General features: G+C 46.1%; 1 protein-coding gene across 2 annotated transcripts in view; it reads left to right on the forward strand.

Moving 5' to 3' along the window:
- LOC146355852 (uncharacterized) overlaps positions 1-19686 on the forward strand; it is a 59325-nt gene that overhangs the window by 29262 nt on the left and 10377 nt on the right. Inside the window, exons 1-3 of one of the 2 annotated variants that reach the window (XM_084830687.1) lie at positions 13104-13306; positions 15658-16370; positions 17196-17322. In XM_084830687.1, the coding sequence (XP_084686813.1) occupies positions 15672-16370; positions 17196-17322 (826 nt within the window). In that variant the 5' untranslated portion in view covers positions 13104-13306; positions 15658-15671. Of the gene's footprint in view, positions 1-13103; positions 13307-15657; positions 16371-17195; positions 17323-19686 lie in introns of those variants that run through there. The other variant, XM_084830686.1, reaches the window with a different exon arrangement.

Below are 19686 nucleotides of genomic sequence, written 5' to 3' on the forward strand. Positions count from 1 at the left end.
CCAACCTAGCAGTTCGAAAGCAAGAAATTGCAAGTAGACAAATAGGTACCGCTTCAGCGGGAAAGGTAACAGCATTCCGTGCACCTCGGTGTTCAGTCATGCCGGCCACATAACCACGGAAGCGTCTTCGGACAGCGCTGGCTCTTCGGCTTAGAAATGGAGATGAGCACCACACCCTAGAGTCGGACATGACTGGTTGGGGACACTTTTTTTTTTTTTAAAGGGAATAAAAATTAAAAATTGAGGAACTACAAACCAACATGAATTGTCTACCCGCAAGGCTTAGATTCTCCACTACAGTTGACTGAGATGGATTCCAGATATATTTTCTAAGGCTGGAAGACTTTACTGCAAAGGAAGCTACTCTCCAAGTTTCATACTAATTTGTTCCTTGTAGCAGAAGCCTTAGGGCACAATCCTATGCATGTTTAGTAAGAAAAAAAGCCCTACAATTCCCAGCATTCTCTAGCCAGCATGGACTTTTTCCTGTCTAAACATGCATAGGATTGCACTCTTAATTTTTCTTTCACATTTCAATACTTTGTTTTCTTTAATAAAGACTCTAGATGGTGTTCTCTAATATCAGAATATAGCAGACGTTCAAAAATGTAATGAGGCAAATCCTCCATTGATGCTGCCCCAGAAATATATCAACTGTCTTGCACTGATATGCCCCCAAATCTCCCCAATTGAACCATTGATTCCATCAGTTCAAAATGGAGTCATGTAAAAGCTTTTTGGTATTCCACTGTCATGAAAAATGACAAGTATTTTTCATATTGATCCTGACATTTTGCACATGCTAACCAGCACATAGTCCTTGCAGAGGAAATGGCAGCTATGTCCATTTGTGCTTCTACATCTAGAACTCTTTGTTTGAAGCTGTTTCTGGTTACATTTCCAAGGGGACCCAATGCCTGCACTGAAAATCCATACTGCAATAGTAGATTTGAAAATGTTTGAAATCAGAAACTACCTAGTGATAGTGCTATCTGTTCCTCAGGGCAAATCTTAGGAAGTCGGTCCCCACACATTTTATTTATTCTATACCAATGATTAGTCATCCTGACATGTATTAGGCCTGATATCATCTCCGCACCCAACTCTGCTCTGGCTAAATAAGCAGGAACACAAGAATGGCCACCAGATTGGAAAAAATCAACTTATAACCCCATACCAAAAAAGGGAAACACTAAAGAATATTCAAACTATCAAACAGTGGCACTTATTTCACATGCCAGTAAGGTAATGCACAAGATCTTGCAAGGTAGACTCCAGCAATTCATGGAACGAGAATTGTCAGATGTACAAGCTGGGTTTAGAAAAGGCAGAGGAACTAGACACCAAATTACCAATATCTGCTGGATAATGGAGAAAGCCAGGGAGTTTCAGAAAAACATCTATTTCTATTTTATTGACTGTTCTAAAGCCTTTGACTGTGTGGATCATAACAAACTGTGGCAAGTTCTTGGTGGTATGGGGATACCAAATCATCTTGTCTGCCTCCTGAGGAATCTGTATAACGACCAAGTAGCAACGGTAAGAACAGACCACGGAACAACAGACTGGTTTAAGATTGGGAAAGGAGTACGGCAGGGTTGTATACTCTCCCCCTACCTATTCAACCTGTACGCAGAACACATCATGCGACATGCTGGGCTTGATGAAGCCAAGGCTGGAGTTAAAATCGCTGGAAGAAACATTAACAATCTCCGATATGCAGATGATACTACTTTAATGGCTGAAAGCGAGGAAGAGCTGAGGAACCTCATGACAAAGGTGAAAGAAGAAAGTGCAAAAGCTGGGTTGCAGTTAAACCTAAAAAAACCCAAGATGATGGCAACCAGCTTGATTGATAACTGGCAAATAGAGGGAGAAAACGTGGAGGCAGTGACAGACTTTGTCTTTCTAGGCGCAAAGATTACTGCAGATGCTGACTGCAGCCAGGAAATCAGAAGATGTTGACTTCTTGGGAGGAGAGCAATGACAAATCTTGATAAAATAGTGAAGAGCAGAGACATCACACTGACAACAAAGGTCCGTATAGTTAAAGCAATGGTATTCCCCATAGTAACCTATGGCTTCGAGAGCTGGACCATAAGGAAGGCTAAGCCAAGGAAGATAGATGCTTTTGAACTGTGGTGCTGGAGGAAAATTCTGAGAGTGTCTTGGACTGCAAGAAGATCAAACCAGTTCATACTCCAGGAAATAAAGCCAGACTGCTCACTTGAGGGAATGATATTAAAGGCAAAACTGAAGTACTTTGGCCACATCATGAGAAGACAGGATACCCCGGAGAAGATGCTGATGCCAGGGAAAGTGGAAGGCAAAAGGAAGAGGGGCCGACCAAGGGCAAGATGGATGGATGATATTCTGGAGGTGACGGACTCGACCTTGGGGGAGCTGGGGGTGGCGACGGCTGACAGGAAGCTCTGGCGTGGGCTGGTCCATGAAGTCACAAAGAGTTGGAAGTGACTGAACGAATAAACAACAACAAAATGATATGGAAAAAACAGCTTTGAACTCTTTCAATTCTGATTGTATTTGCAACCCCCCCCCCCAATTTCTTCGCTAAAATATAAAATTGGAACAACCTTTGAATTAAATACATTTAATATTGGACATAATGTTCCTGGATACCTACAATTCAAGAATGTAGTTAAGAAAAGTGACTGATTTCAGTTCATTTTTCTTGTTTTGAAGAGCTCAGGAACCTGTAGCGGAAAAGGCTATTCTGAGATAGCAATATGATTTTACTTGTTCTATTTCTTTAGAAGCCATTTGTGCAGCCAGGGTGGGGCGGGGCAGGGGTGTCTTTCCAAAAACCACTACTTAGGAATTAAGTATTAATTAGCATTTTCAATGACTAAATATTTTTCTGAACAGAAAGCACTAAACTGTTTCAGTAATCTTCTCACGCCAACTTGAACTGTTGAAAATAGGATCATATCACCAGCATAGAGAAGTATGTTTACAGGCCTATCCAAGATCTTAGGCATATGAAAGTTTTGATTATGCAAAGCTGGAATGATATAGTTAATATAGAAATTGAACAGGAATGGAGCTAAAATGCAGCCATGTCGAAAACCTTTATATGAAGGAATCTCATCTGTAAGAACACAATTTGAACCAGTTCGGACCTTTAAACCTGTTTGTGTATAAAGCACCCTCATTAAAAATAAAAGCCTCAAATCAATAATTGTTTTTAATAATTTGTCCCAGAGACAATGTCTATGTATAGAATCAAAACCTGCTCTTAAATCAATAAATGGAGTAAAAAGCTGCCTGCCTTTTGGTGTTCACATGGAGTAGAGTAAAAAAATGATCAACGGTGGATCTTCCTTTCCTAAAGCCTGCCTGGTCTTCAGCCAATATATGATTCTCTTTTGCCCAGTCCTTTACTCTTTGAAGGAGATACTTGGCATACATTTTGGCCAATATATCAATCAGGCTGATTGGTCTATAATTCCTAACCCATTGCCTTTTTTAAAATTGGGACTATAATGCTAAGCTTTCAGCCTCTAAGTATACAGCATATATTATTTATATGGGTAAACAGACCTGCCAGTAGTGTCGCCCACCAGTCTATATTGCTCTTAAAAGTTTGGGTGGCAACCCAGCCTCACCTGGGAACTTATTGTTCTTCAGCAACTACATAAAGGTGCAATCCTATGCATGTTTAGACAGAAAAAGGTCCAACACCTCCCAGCATTCCCCAGCCAGCATAAGATTGTGCCCTAAAAGATTTAACACCTTGAGAGGATACAGGAGACCATAGAGCAATAGAGTTAATATCCAATACAGGAAACTTCCCACAAGTCGATCTTCCTGCTGCAATTTCTTCTTTAAATAAGCCTAAGTTTTAAAAAATTCCCATGCTGAAGCAATTATAGGTATATCAAAAGAAAAATTTACTTCCTTAAGGGCATCTCTGTTGTTGTTTATTCGTTCAGTCGCTTCCGACTCTTCGTGACTTCATGGACCAGCCCACGCCAGAGCTTCCTGTCGGCCGTCACCACCCCCAGCTCCCCCAAGGTCGAGTCTGTCACCTCCAGAAGGGCATCTCTACACCAGCCTAAAATCCTGCATTTAAAACAGGGCTTTCTGCTTCCGTTTTAAATGCAGGATCACAACGGACTCCCTTTACACGTGCTTCTTTCCCCGCTCTCCTTCCCCCTTCCTTCTCCCTGTATCTGAGTCTTCCATATCTGTCACTGATCTCTCTCCTCTTCTTGCCGCTTTTCCTCAAGGTGAACACCATGGGATAATTTGATAGCTCATTATCTGCGATCTATTTAAAAACAGAACAAAGGGCATTTAGTGCAGCAGATGCCCTGGAGGGTCACAGCTTCATGTAAAGAGCTTGCAAACTTCCGTGAGGGAGCAATCTCCGTGTGAAGAAAGCCTAAGTTTGCCAGAGCCTAAATGCCAGAAATAAGCTGAGTTTGTCCCATTTGCGGCCAGTTCCAGGTCAATCCACAATTTACCTGAAAACAAGATTTCTTGGCTGCGATTAGTTTTTTTGTATTCTCATCTGAGTTTTAAAATGGAACTATGTGCACCTCTGTCAGGAAAAGCACGAGCTCTTTGCATCTCTTTTCTCAGCTTTTGCCTCAATTATTTAAACTTCTCCGTCATGGCCTCTCGATTATGGAACCATCTCCCCAGTGAGGCCCACCTAGCACCAACACTATAATCTTTTCGGTGCCAGGTTAAGTCCTTCCTCTACTCTCGGGCATTTGGCAGCATATGATAAGGTTTTTAATCATGTCCTGGGATTTCTTATTGTTGTTTAAATTGTGTGTGTGTGTGTATGGTCTGGTTATATGTTTGTATGTAAATGGTTTTTATATTATGTATAATATTCTATTTTTAAGGTTTGTAATTTTTGTAAACCGCTCAGAGAACTTTAGTTATTAGGCATTATAGAACTGTAATAAATTAAACTTACACCAGCTGTTAAAAAAGGCCTTAGCTTAGAACATGTATCCTGATATGCTTGCAGTACTATATTAATACCACTATCAGACATTAGGATAATATCATCCAGGTACCTAGCTTGGCAGAGTCAAGAAATGCTTTAAGTTTGCTCATGTTGACTTGTTGCCATTTTAGCCTTTTCTCACAGTGTCATTCCAGGTTTTGTAAGAGCCACTGGACTGTGCATGATTCAGACTCTAGCATCACGGTCTTCCCTAGTATGAACATTTATGCCAGAGATTTAATTAACTTTTCTTCTGGGTACACAAATTTAATTGAAAACACTGCCTGAATGGGATGAGTAGTAAGTAAAAGGATAAATAAAACTAGGCTTATTTCTGCCCAGGATCTGCAGTCCGAACATGCATGTTAATCTAAATAAATTTAGACCTGCATTGTTTATCTTCTTATCTCTGGACTGCCAATGCTTTACCTCTAGGAAGGGATCATAGAATCATAGGGTTGGAAGGCGTCTACAAGACCATCAAGTCCGACCCCCTGCTCAATGCAGGAAGCCTGATTCCTAGGCAGTCTCCCATCCAAGTACTACTACCCAGGGCTGACCCTGCTTAGCTTCTGAGATCAGACGAGATCAGGCACATCCAGCCCTTTGATCTTCCTGTACACCACACTACTCAGCCATTTTTAAAAGTGAAGAGTCTAGACTGGCACTGAGGCCACCCAGTAGTATGAGTACGACATTTAGGAACCTTGCCCCCAACTCTTCCGATAAGTGTTCCAAATGCTGTCAGATATCAGTGGGACGAGACTGAGAGGATATTGGAGGAATATAGACATTAACAATGATTAACACTAAACCAGGAGTGTTAAACCGTACAATTAAGAAAATGGAAAGTGAGGCTTCATTTTCAACCAACTTTCCCTTGGGCAGGATAGCTAATACTTTGGAAGACAGAAACAAAATTCAAAGTGATCTTGATAGGCTGGAGTGCTGGGCAGAAAATAACAGAATGGCATTTAATAGGGATAAATGCCAAGTTCTGCTCCTAGGAAAAAGAAACCAAATGCACAGTTACAAGATGGGGGATACATGGCTCAACAACGCTACATGTGAGAAGGATCTTGGAATTGTTGTCGATCACAAGCTGAATATGAGCCAACAATGTGATGTGGCTGCAAAAAAGGCCAATGCTCTTTTGGGCTGCATTCATAGAAGCATAGCTTCCAAATCCCCGGAAGTACTAGTTCCCCTCTACTCAGCACTGGTTAGGCCTCATCTGGAGTACTGTGTCCAGTTCTGGGCACCACACTTTAAGAAGGATGCAGACAAGCTGGAGAGGGTTCAGAGGAGGGCAACAAAGATAATCAGGGGACTGGAAACAAAGCCCTATGAAGAGAGACTGAAATAATTGAGCATGTTTAGCCTTGAGAAGAGAAGGCTGAGGGGAGATATGATAGCGCTCTTCATGTACTTGAAAGGTTGTCACAGAGAAGAAGGCCAGGATCTCTTCTCGATCATCCCAGAGTGCAGGACACGGAATAATGGGCTCAAGTTACAGAAAGCCAGATTGCAGCTGAACAGCAGGAAAAACTTCCCGACTGTTAGAGCAATACGACAATGGAACCCATTCCCTAGGGAGATGGTGGGCTCTCCCACGCTGGAGGCATTCAAGATGAGGCTGGACAGCCATCTGTCGGGGATGCTCTGACTTGGATTCCTGCATTGAGCAGGAGGTTGGACTTGATGGTCTTGTAGGCTTCTTCCAACCCTACTATTCTATGATTCTATGATTCTTCTTTAGTCAAAATAGCTAGTCCTCCTACTGCTGTGCCTTTACCCTTTATTCTTTGTGCTGGTTTAAACCATGTTTTAAACCCAGGCAATGTTATCTCATCCTTTCTGGTGAGCCAGGTCTCTTGCAGTGACATCACTGCATGGTTTGATAAGTATATGATCAGCACATTGTCATAGACTCTTGCCTTCTATCCAGCTATACTCCGTGACAAGATAACAACTGGCCCATCAGCATCTTCCTGTCTAGATGTTTTTAAGAACACCAGAAGAGCCCTGCTGTATCAGAGCCAGGGTCCATCCAGTCCAGCATTCTGTTCAAACAGTGGCCAACAAGTTGCCCATGGGAAATCCACAAGCAGGGCATGAGCACAACAGCACCCTCCCACCCATGTTCCCCAGCAACAGGTGTACCTAGGCATACTGCCTCTGATTCTGGAGGTAACCTATAGCCATCAGGACTAGTAGCCGTTGATAGCCTTTTCGTCTATGATTTTGTTTTTGGCCTCAATTACACCCAATTTAATATTGTATTTCTGCACTGAGTAGGGGGTTGGACTGGATGGCCTAAATGGACCCTTCCAATCTATGATTCTATGATTTTATGAACTGCCCATGTCATTCCACTGTGCTGACTTGGCTACCCTTTCAGTCCAATCCTACGTACATTTGTCATTTGCGTCGTTTTTCTTTTTGCATAAGTGGTGAGGGAAAGTCACTTGGTACATGCTCAGAGGTACTTTCCCTATAACTTCACCCTAGTATTGAAAACAGACTCCTTGGCTGAATCTTGGTGAAAGCACAAATTATTTGTGGGAAGGAAGAGCTTGCCTGCAGTTTATTATGCCCGTAGTACCACGCTCACAACTCAGCTTATTTCTGAGTAAGGCTGCAAACCTCCTTGCAGAAGTCACCTGGACTGCAATCCTATGGGAGTAAGCCCCATTAAATATAATGGGACTTACTTCTGAGGAGACATACAGAGGACTGTAGAAGTGAGCAGTATTTATCTTCCCCCAGCCAAAAAATATATTATTAACTCCTGTTTTTATTAAAGCTTGCTATTCTACTGGCAACTGACAAAATAACCCCAGATTTCTCCCTCTGCAACTCTGTGAAACCACTTTTCTCAAAGTGTTGGGTGAGAAGAAGACAGAGAAGGAGAAAAACAAATCCCCTTTTCTGTTTGTATATAGTCAAATACAGTTCAGAACTTCTCTTGCCCACCAGGAAAAGAAGAATGGTGATTGGAAACGGGGCGGGTGTAATTAACTTTACTTTAATTATCTACTCAGGGCTGCCTTTGAAGACGGTTCAGAAACTGCAGCTCGTGCAAAATGCGGTGGCCAGATTGATAACGGGGACCAGAAGGTCCAAACATATAAGACCAACTCTCTGGCCCACCTGCACTGGCTGCCTGTATGTTTCCGAGCCCGATTCAAGGTGCTGGCTTTAACCTATAAAGCCTTATGCGGCTTGGGACCACAATACTTGACGGAGCACCTCTCCTGACATGAACCTACCCTTATACTACGCTCAACAGCTAAGGCTCTCCTCCGGCTGCCTACACCGAGGGAAGCTCGGGAGATGGCGACAAGGGAGAGGGCCTTTTCAGTGGTGGTCCCCAAATTATGGAATCTCCCTGACGAGGCCTGCCTGGCGCCAACATTGTTATCGTTTCGGTGCCAGGTTAAGACCTTTCTCTTCTCCCAGGCATTCGGCAGCATATGATAAGTTTTAATCGATCCCGGAATGTCTTATGGTTATGGTTGTTTGCTTTTGAGATTGTTTGTTTGAAGTCGTTTTAGGTATATGTTTCTTTTGTGTATATTGTCTGTTCATGTATTTTTTTATGTAAATGGTATTAAATCTCCGCAAATTGTATTTTTAATGTCTTTAGTCTTTGTAAACCGCCCAGAGAGCTTCGGCTATTGGGCAGTATAGAAATGTAATAACTAATAATAAATAAATAAATAATGAGGTGGGGTGGCTGAGGGCTTTCCTTTGCTCTTTTTAACTGTAAAACTTGTGTAAAAGCCCCACACCTGCTGGAAGGCTCAACAGGCACTCTGTGCACAACCACCTCAGCACCTCCTGGAACAGGAAGTCCTAATCCTCTTTTTGGTATCATCTGCTGCCTGCATCTCTGGGAGACATTAAAGGTGGAGTGTGCGGCGGGGTGGGGAGGTTTGTGGGGGCTAATTAAATCCTTTGTTGTGCTGAAGCCGATGAGTTTCTGCAGAAGCCAGAGCTTCCAGTTTGGGGCGGTAAAATCAGATGCTATGTGAAATACCAGTATTTCTGGGCTTCCCTCTTCAAACTTCCATTGCAAGCAAGCTCCCAGCAGTGATCATTTAAGAACAGAAAGGGCTGGGGAAGAAGGAAGGAAGAGAGATTGAGAGAGAGAATGAGCAGATTGCGGAAGGAAAAGAAGCAGTGTCTCCTACAGTTTCAACATGGGTAGGCAAAGTGGCATCTGTCACATTGTACCCCAGACACCTTTATTGGTGTCCGCCAAGGTGCCCTAACCCTCATACTTTTTTTTTTTTTATTAACACATTATCTTACTGGCAACTGGGATCACTTCAAAGCAAAGTGAGGGCATCCAGCAGCTGCCATCTTATTTATTTATTTATTGCATTTATATAGGATCCAAGGATCCAAAGTGGCTTACCTGGCCCTCCTCCTCTCCATTTTATCCTCACAACAACTACCCTGTGAGGTAGGTTGGGCTGAGAGTCTGTGATTGGCCCAAAGTCACCCAGTGAGCTTCCATGGCCAAGTGGGGACTAGAACCCGGATGTTTGTGACTAGCCATGCCTTCCATGGCCGCCATTTTCTGGTGGTGCCCAGGACAGTTTCTCAAATTCCCAAATGTGCCCATGGACTCACAAAGGTTGGCTAAGCCAGGTTTCAAAGGCCTTCATGCATGGCTGCTGAGCTCATATGAAGAGGCAGGCTTGTATTAAGGCAGATGATGTCATTGGTGCAACCCCAAAGATTTCAGGTACTGCTCAAATGTTTTGGAGCACATGCCCTGGTGCTCCTTATCCTATCAACGCCCATGGTCCTGTCCTTAGAGGTGTGTCCAGGTCCACATGGCCAGTGCTGATTGAAGGATCTTCCCTCCCTCCAGGTTAAAAAAAAGGGGCATTCTTCCTCCCCACCACTGAACTTTTTCTGAACACCTAGAGAGCTGTACGGATGCATGTAAGTTGGAGTCCTCCTAGTTTTTGCCTAGTTCAGCTGTGTTTTTTTTATGTAGTTGTTTCATTACTGTTTTAATCAAGTTTTTATTTTCTAAAATTATTTTAGTTCCTATGATTGTTATTTGACTTGAACACCATTTGCTTGGTGGAAAGGCAGGGTTCAAGTTAAATAAAAAATAATTCCCCTTCCCTGTGTACAGTGGCCCCAATCCAAATGGTGGTCACATGTGCTTACACTAAAGAAAAAGCTAACCTTCAGCTATGCAATGAGTGTAACATGTAGTTTGGTGCCAACATCACTGTTTCTCAAACACTTATCTGTAATTATTTGATTGCATTGTTTTTACTGGGCTATATATTACCTGTGTTGGTGTTATTGCTGGCTTTCATTATTATTACTTTAGGGTAGTATCCAATATTAGTCCTAGGTATGGTAGAGCCATTGAAATGAATGGGACTTCAGTTGGCTGTGACTAACTTAAGTCTCGTGCGTTAGAATGGGTCTACTCTACATAGGACTAAGATTAGATACTGCCTTGTGGTTTTTTATGGCTTTAACATTCATTGTTGTTTCTATATTGTAAGATTATAGGATGGAAGCTGCTTTGGGGAGGTTTTACTCCCCAAATATTTGTAGGCTGTTTTTTAAACAAGTAAATAAGAGTTGTGAATCGGTACTCCTGTAACACTCGCTCTCTTGCTTGCCTGGGTCTACTGCAGTCTTCCCAACCCTGGTGCACTCAGGATGTGCTGGATTACACATCCCATCATACATAATAGGGCCATGTGGACTGGTGGTGATGGGCATTGTAGTCTTAACACACCTGGATGGGGAAGGCTGATCTAAATTTTAAGACGTGACACTGAAGGAATATGGGATGGCAAGGAAGGAGGAAAGAAGCAAGCTCCAGAGGGGGCAAGTTGGGGACGGGTGGCCTACATCTAAGGAGGATGAGGCAGTAGAATGAAATGTACCCCTTGTGGTTATAGGCAGGGCATACCACATTCCACTGCTTCCCTATGTTACGAAAAAGACTCCTTGCAAATAGAAAACTAGCATATCAGGGAAAGGAACTCTGGTCCGGCCTTTGCCTCCTGTGCTGGTTTTGTTTCTGCAGAGAGTTATTAACATAAGGGAGCATTCATAAATGTGATTTCCCACCTGCAGTGGGACATCCCATTGTACCGCTTTATTCTGCCAAATGTATAGAACCAGGCCCAAAAGTCACCTAGTCCAGACTTCTGCTTCTAGGAGCAAGCAGACAATACTGCTCCTCTGGGAAGCTCTCAAGCAGGATAGGAAGGTGATAGTTGTCTCCTCTTGTTTCCCTACCTCTTGCGCAGCATCTGATATATTCAGAGGTAGTTTACTTCTGAACAGGGAGCTCTTAAGCTGCATTTCTAATGTCTTCTTCCCTAACTCTGAAATTATATCTGCCTCAGGTTTCCATCTGTGTTAACTTAAGGATTTGGGGGTGGCTGAGTATTAATTAGTAAACTGCTTGTTTAGTGTGTGTGTGTGTGTGTGTGTGTGAGAGAGAGAGAGAGAGAGAGAGAGAAACCCTTATTTAGTATTTATTTACTGTGTTTTTATCCTGCTTTTCAGACAATTATTGTCTCCCAAAGTGGCTCATATTAATAATAACTTATTACTAACAACAACAACAACAACGTTAAATGATAATCATACTTACAAAGTAACAAATTCCTGGAGAAGGCTGTCAATGGCTACTAGTCCTGATGGATATGTGCTGCCTCCAGTATCTGAGGCAGTATGCCTGTCTACACCAGGTGCTGGGAAACGTGTGGACTACATGGACCCTTGGTCTGATCCAGCGTGGGTCTTCTGACGTTCTTAAGTAAAAGGCAAGACACACAAGGTACGGGGAGTGGAGGGAAAGGTTTGAGGAGGGAGATCAGTTCTTCAAGGTCAGTTCTAAGTTGGCATTTCTGCCCAGTTCAGGCCAGGGCGATCTTCCCGCCCCGACTAGTATTCTTGCATAGGTGGCTCTTGTTCCTTTGTTTCATCCTTCCCGCACCTGGTGCCCTCCTGATGTTTTGGACTACAACTCTCAGGGTTCCTGACCACATTGGCCATGGTGGCTGGGGCAGATGGGAGTTGAAGTCCACATTATCTGGAGGCAACAGGTTGGGAAGGCTCCTGGCCAACGAATGGGGCCAGAGCATTCTTTCCTTTGCTTCTGCAGACCCAGGACTACGGGCATAGAATCATAGAATAGTAGGGTTGGAAGGGGCCTACAAGGCCATCGAGTCCAACCCCAGGGAACCAGGTCTCCGTTCTGGCGGGGGTGGGCAGAAGTGAGCCCCCCGCAGCTGCTCCTTCCCTGGCCAACGGACGGGGCCAGGTTGGCCTCCCCCTTGGCTTGATGCTATTCATGGGAAGCAGGGAGCGCAGCCCCCCAGAGGCTCTGGGTCCCCGATGGCAGAGACCAGAGCGTGCTTCCCTTCTGCTCTCCAGTCCCAGGACTTTCCAATTGTGTGGTTACTGGGTTTTAAGACAAGCCAAAGTTCAGCCCTCTTAGGCCTGTTTTCAGCACCAAACCCCATCTGAATGCTAACATGGAGCAAGATTTTCTTTTAAGTGCCTCTGAGCACGTGCAAACTAAGCCAGGCGCAAGTCCCTCACTGTAGTCTGAACGCTTCAGACTGGTGGAGTCCCAGTTTGCATATGGGCTGCTCCTCCCTACCAATAAATAAATAAATTCCTGCAGATGGAAAGCTAGCATGTCAGAGAGAAGGGTTCTCCTCTCCCTGACATGCTAGCTTTCTATGGGCAAGGTGTGTGTGCGCGCGTGTGCATGCCCAGCGTGTTTAGTGGAGATTTCTATCGTGTGATTCCCCACTTGCTCCTAGAACAGCCTTGACCACCTTTTCAAAAATTAAGCATTGCTAAGCTGCCCTGACACCCTGTGCTGTCTTCACCACAGCAGGCAGAAATCCAGCTGGAGCATTTCCCTGCCTCCCAGCACAGGGGCTGCACTGAAGGGGAAAAGCCACACGGGGCTGGATGTGTCATGCTGTGTGTGCGCGCACAAAGGCTTGTGGGGGTGAGGGGAGGTGCGGAGATGTGGCTTTCCTAGGAAGAGGCTGAAAGGGGTTAAATGCACAGAGCTCTCCTTTCTAGACAGGCCCAGCAACTGGAGAAGAGGCAGAGGAGGGAGGGAGGGAGGTTAGCTGCCTTCCCAGCCCGCCCATTCTCTCATTTCAGGAAAACTTCATTTCTCTCTCCCCCTTGCCCCCCCCCAGTCCTCTCCCCAACTGCTTTGCCCCCCTCCTCTGGTAGAAAATTGGGGAGCGGTGCATCTTTCCAAAGTGGGTGTCATACAAAGGTTACATGGACCAGGTGAGTGAAAATGAGAATGGCCGGCCTGAAGGCAGGGAAACGGGGAGGTGGGAGAGATGCCCGGTTTAAGCAAGAAATCCCCAGCTGGAGAGGTGGACCGCGAGACCCCCGGAGTCCCAACGCTTGGGTCAGAGATCTGCACAGCTTATCCCCACCGGGGGGCTTTCAGCCTGCTCCGTGCAGATCCGATCAGGGGAAGACTCGACAAACGCTAAAAGGATGAAGCATACTAAACAATGAATGGTACTGGCTGAATGACCGTTAGAATGCACTGGTTTCCAAAGAAAATCTCCGCTGATCTCCTACAGAAGGAAGAAAAGCCTGCTGGATCAGACCAAAGGTCCAACTCGACCCAGTATCCTGCTTCCAACAGTGGCTAGCTGCATGCCCCTGGGAAGACCACAGATTTCCCAGACAGAGCTGGCTCACCATTGCTGGACAGGCTTGGGGAGAAATGTATCTCCTAAGGCTGAGTTACCAGCAGTAAGAGCTTTACTGAGCTCAGTGGGACCTACTCCCCAGTAAGTGTGTACAGAAGGGCAGCCTTTAGCTACAATATGCTGGTATTCTTTTGTAATTTTGGCCCCACCCCTTTTGCCTTTGGCCCCGCCCACCACTGGAATGCGGCCCCTGAGAGCTTCTCTGAAATAGAATTCGGCCCTCAGGCTGAAAGAGGTTCAGCACCCCTGAGACAGGCCTTGGGTCTGATCAGGCAGAGCTGTCCATTATGTTCTCTGCCCTGTTGGGAGCTCCTATTGTCCCATGTGCCTGACTACACTTATCTCATTTATTTATTTGATTTATACCCCGCCTTTCTACCAAAAAATGGCACTCAAGAGGGTTTACAAAACAATTTTAAATAGATTAAAACAATAACACACATTAAAATACCATAAAACAATGACAGAATAAAACAGCACCCAACCAGCAAACCGAACGCCTTTTTCAATAAAGGTCTTTGGCTGCTGTCGGAAGGATAGCATAGGGGGAGCGAACCTAGCCTCCCTTGAGAGGGAGTTCCACAGCCTGGGAGCGGCCACCAAAAAGGCCCTCTCTCGCCTTGCCACCAAACACGCTGTATTGATCTGGGTCTTGATTCTGCCAGTTCCCAGTCATCAATCAGATTCTTTTGGTTATCAAGATGAAACAAGCCACTTGTCCAAAAGATGGCAGTTTATTGGCAGAAAATAGATGCAGAATATATGCATGCAAAGAACGTTCACATCTCCCTTCAGGTGACAAAGCAGTTGCCCACTCCCTGAATTAGGGATGCTGGAGAATTCCTCCACGGACCCCAGCGAGGCCTGATTCAGAAGAATCCAGCCTCCGGAGTCCGTGGAGGAATGGATCACTTACCTCCGCCTCCCTGCAAAGTCCTTGCCGGCCAGATCCTCCCCACTGCTGGCTCTGGAGCGCCGGCGATACGGCCGCCATTGCTGTATCGCTGGCTGAGGCTGACTGTCCCTGGACGCAAATGCATTTACGGCTGTGTTTAGCTTAATCTAAGACCTGTACGGCTGCAAATGGTGTAGCGGATGCCATTTGCATCCAGGGACAGTCAGCCTCAGCCAGCGATATGGCAATGGGGGCCGTATCGCCAGCGCTCCGAATTGCCGCGGAGCAGAGTCGGACAGCTAGGATTCCGGGGGGAGGGAGGGATCGCCTCCCCCCAAGGGCGGATTCCCGGCTGGAACAACAGGTAGGGAATCTGCCCATCCCTATCCTGAATGTCTATCTGGGTCCCCCAAGATAGATGAAGGCTGTTCCTGGGACCACAAGTGTCTCTAGGCCAGTAGAATGCATATTCCTTCTTAAAGCGAGACCAAAGGGCAGGCCAGCAAGCTGGATCTTATAAGCTGCTCTGTTAGATGCCTCCTTCTAGCCCATGAGCAATGCCTCTTCCACCCTCAAATCAACAGGCTAACACACGCACACACACACACACACACACACACACACACGAAGGGGGGCTTCTCTCTTACCCCAAAGGTCCTCAAAACATTTAGCCTGAGAATCTAATTGCCTTTTGTGTGAGAGAGTCTCCCAACTCTTCTGTGAGAATCAAGGCAATTCACCCTTATCTCTTCCTTCAGGATGATATAATTTAGCTGGCATAAACAGCTTCAAGGCAGGCTGTGAATTACCATCCTGTGTTAGAGGCCTGCTTTCTTAACCATAGCTGCTGGTTAAGTTAAACTACACAGGTCCCTGTGCATTTTGGGAACTCTGTGGCATCCACATTTTCTGCTCACTAATCAATTCACCACACACGCACGCCGCTGATGGTGGTGGCCTCGAAAGAAGGGCCTCTCCAGAAGACCTTAACTTTTCAGTGCTAATTCTGTTTGCAGTGCACGGAACGAAAATGGAGGCGCATGACTCAGCACAACCTGGGGAGAAACTGGAGGCAGGCGGGCGAGTCCCTCACGTTATCCCGATCGGAACCATCTGGAAGCTCCAACCAGGGCCAACTTCTGAAATGCTGAGGATTCCGGCTAAGGGGCTGAAACGACCCTGGGCGCCCCCGTGGCAGGAGTTCCTGAAGACGATGCCATATCCTCATTTTGGACCAAGGAACCCACAGCTGATGGAGCCCCCACGGTGGGCTCCATCTTTGCAGACCTTCAAGGGGGTAGGGGATGTCAGCCATTGGCCTAGAGGAGAGTGGGGAGCCCTAAACATGCCAGGCCTCAGCGGAGAAGCCCCCCAGGAGGCCAACAGAAGCGTGGATGCCTCCGGTGAAGTGAAGGAGGAGGAAGAGGATGACACTTTCGGATGGGAGATGCGCTGCCAGCGCTTCAGGCAGTTTCGCTACCAGGAAGCTGAGGGCCCAAGAGAGAACGGCCGTCAGCTCTGGGAGCTTTGCCATCGGTGGCTGAGGCCAGAGGTACTCGCCAAAGAGCAGATGCTGGAGCTGGTGAGCCTGGAGCAGTTCCTGACCATCCTGCCCAGAGAGATGCAGAGCTGGGTGAGGGAACAGGGCCCGGAGAGTATGAACCAGGCGGTGGCCCTGGCAGAAAGCTTTCCCCTCTGGTTGCAAGCGGCTGAAAGATGGGAACAAAAGGTGAGGTGGGTTGTTTTTTTTTAATCCTAGTAACTCGGGGAGGGGCTGTAGCTCAGTGGTGGAGCACCTGCTTTGCAAGCAGAAGGTCCCAGGTTCAATCCCTGGCATCTCCGGGTGAAAAATCCTAGTCTGAAACCTGGGAAAGCCGCTGCCAGTCAGTGTTGACAATACTGGGCTAGATGGACCAAGGCTCTTACTCTGTTTAAGGCAGCTTCCTATGTTGCTAACTTCAAGAGGCCTAGAGAAAGTGAAGGCCTCTGTCTGTCTCTCTGGGCTGGTTTACATAAACACCAGCACCTACCATGCATTGCGGTGTGTCCTGGCCACTGTTGTGAATATTCAAGCCTCACCAGGCAGTTGCCATGGCTTATGGTGACGCACGAATCCAGGCTGGGTGTCTTGTTGCCGTGGTTAGCAAGCCACCCTAGAACCCTGCAACAGCCCGTGGGTTCTAGGGTGGCTTGTTAACCATGGCAACAGGTCACCCTGCCTGGATTCGCATGTCATGATAAGCCGCAGTGACTGCCCACCAGGGCTTGAATGTTCACAATGGCAGCCAGCATGCACTGCAACCCACTGTGGCTTATGTAAGCCATGGTGGGTGCCGCCGATCGTGCGAACTGGGTCACTGTCTCTCTTGGCAGAAATCTGGCCCCAGGATCCACTTGGAAATCTGGTTATATCTGCTCTGTCTGAACATTAACCAGGACAGGAAGCTTACACAGGAAGGACCTCAGGGCTGCAGCTGCGTGGATCGACGGCAGGGGATGGGACAGAATTCACCACTTTTCCTGCCCTGCATGAATGCCCTGCCTCTCTTCTCAGGTGCCAGAATTGTCGAAGGAGGTGTCTACTGATTTCCCCATATCAGAGCAGAATCCATCCAACCCCCCGGAGACGCAACTCCACATGGAGACCAAGCGTGAGGGTGACAGAGCGGCCTGCTTGCTAGGTGAGGAATCCCATACATGAATTTTGGGGTGGTAGTAGGCAGTATCTGGAGTTGATGATGATGCTATTGATAATATCTCTCATGTTATAATGATAATAAGGCGATAGTGATCATGATAATAATGCTCACTACTACTACTATTTAAAAATAAATAAAGTGGTGTCCCTTCAGCGATGGAAAACGTCCATCAGTGGAACAGAAAGGGGGCAATTTGGAGCAATTCCCGCTCTCCCCTGCAGCTCTCCACCCCCTTCCCAAATCTGTTCCAAAGGGTTGGGGTTCCCCTTGGTACAGTGTTGGAGGTGGTGTCAATGGAGAGACACCAACTGGATATCTATTATTATTATCCCCCCTTTTTACAAATAGATACATGATGGCTTACATATAATCAAAATATATAAAGTACAATAGAAAACAGCCTAAAAAACAACAACTTTGCAACAACTTTCCCCACAGGAGCAGGAGGGTGCTGTTGCACTCGTGTCCTGCCTGTGGGCTTCCCACTGGGGCATCTGGTTGGCTGCTATGGGAACAGAACACTGGGCTTGGTATGCCTCTGGTCTGATCCATCAGGGCTCCTCTCACCTTCTTAAAAAGCCTGACTGAATAGAATACAGTGTTCTACAGTGCTCTTTGTCTCTCTGCCACTTATTAACTCAGATCAACATCTGAGAGCCAGCTACATGTGGCATTGGTCACGTAGTTGCTCTTGCCAGGGCTGGTGTCAAAGGTAGGCCTGGTCGGGCACCTGCCAAGGGGCCACATCCCAGCAGGGGCCCACTGACAAGAGGCCCCTGGAGGTGCTCTTCCTCTTCACAATGGCACCCTGCTTGTTCACCTGCCTCTTGCTCTGGCCCAAGAGCTGGTGGCAAGAAGGAGGAGCGGGAGATGCCCCTGCCAACTTGCTCCCTGGCTCTCTGCCTGTCAAGCATGTCAGTGGCAGCAATGATGGGAAAAAGGAGGAGGAGAAAGGGCCGTTGGTGACACTGGCAGGGAGAAAGTCAACTCACTGAGGAAGGGGGCCCATGGAGGGCGGTTTGTCCAAGGACCCTCAAAAACTACGAGCTGGCTCTGATTTTGCTGACTTTTAAAAAAACAAATAGCCTGCGTGGCAGGGTGGGAAAGGCAATGAGCCGGATCAGGGCTGTAGTGTGGGGAAGGGGGCTACAACCCTTTCCGCCACCTGGGTTCCAATTGGAATCCACCCCATACCTGCTATTTGGACTGTGAGGAAAGCTCCCACTGCCACCATCTGTGTGTGCGCGCATATGTGTATTTATTTATTTACTAGCAAACGGACCCGGGTTCACACAGGTTGGAATTCCCTTTAGGCTGATACAGCGGAGCCTTTCAGCAAACTTACACAGCTGTCAGAATTGTTGACACGTTGTGCCCACCCCAGCTGAGTGAAGCCAGGCCTGCTGGCACCCCTAGGCACAGCCTCTGCCATGGTGCACCCCATAGCCCCCTGAGGGAGGGGTCTGTCCACTCCTTCCCCGTCAGATGGAGCTGCCCTACAGCAGAGGGGAGGGGGCAGGCCTATAACTCCGCCTACCAATCTTCCCTGGCTTCAAACTGTGCTTGCTCTTTTTTCATGCTCTAACTTTTTTTTCCCAGTATTTGGGGGTTAGTTTTTAAAAATGCCTAAAAAACATGACAAATGTGACTGTTGTATAGTTAAATTCTGCTCACTGCAGTGCTGAATCATGATGCAAAGTTTGGTTAAAATCAATCAAATGGTATTGAAGCAGGAAATCTTTAAAAATTTTGATCGGCCACATTTTTGGTTCAAGATAGCAGTCGAAATTTTCACTATGCCTAAAACCACCCCAGATAGAAATAGAATGAATCCTAAAAGTTTCATAATGACCGGATGTACGGTTTTTGAGTCCACTGAAGACATACAAACACTTCCTTTTATTTATATATAGAAGAAGAGAAGAAGATACTGTAGAAGATTACATTTCTCTACCGCCTAATAGCCAAAGGTCTCACAACAATTAAAACCGTGAAATGCAGTATAAGATAAATTATAAAAATGTAAAGTATAAAACTACAGTATAAAATGAAGTAAAAACCAGAATAAAACCTAGCAGCAACGCAGAGATTTAGAATGTAGTAACAGATTTAAAGAGTCGGACATGACTTAACGACTGAACAACAACAACAGATTTAAAACAACAGAGCTATACACACACACACGTTGGCATAAAGCGGCACAACAGCAAAGCAACAAGGAGACTCTGGATCCACTGTGGATGCAGTCAGGCTTAAGGTAAAATGTATAAGAAAGATAGACTAATGACAGAGTATACTCTATTGTTAGTCTTTCTATCATTCACACACACCCACGCACATATATAT

This window comes from Heloderma suspectum, chromosome 2 (assembly GCF_057233095.1).
Source record: "Heloderma suspectum isolate Gila_16-S chromosome 2, 16-S_ref, whole genome shotgun sequence".
NCBI classification, from domain to species: Eukaryota; Metazoa; Chordata; class Lepidosauria; order Squamata; family Helodermatidae; genus Heloderma; species Heloderma suspectum.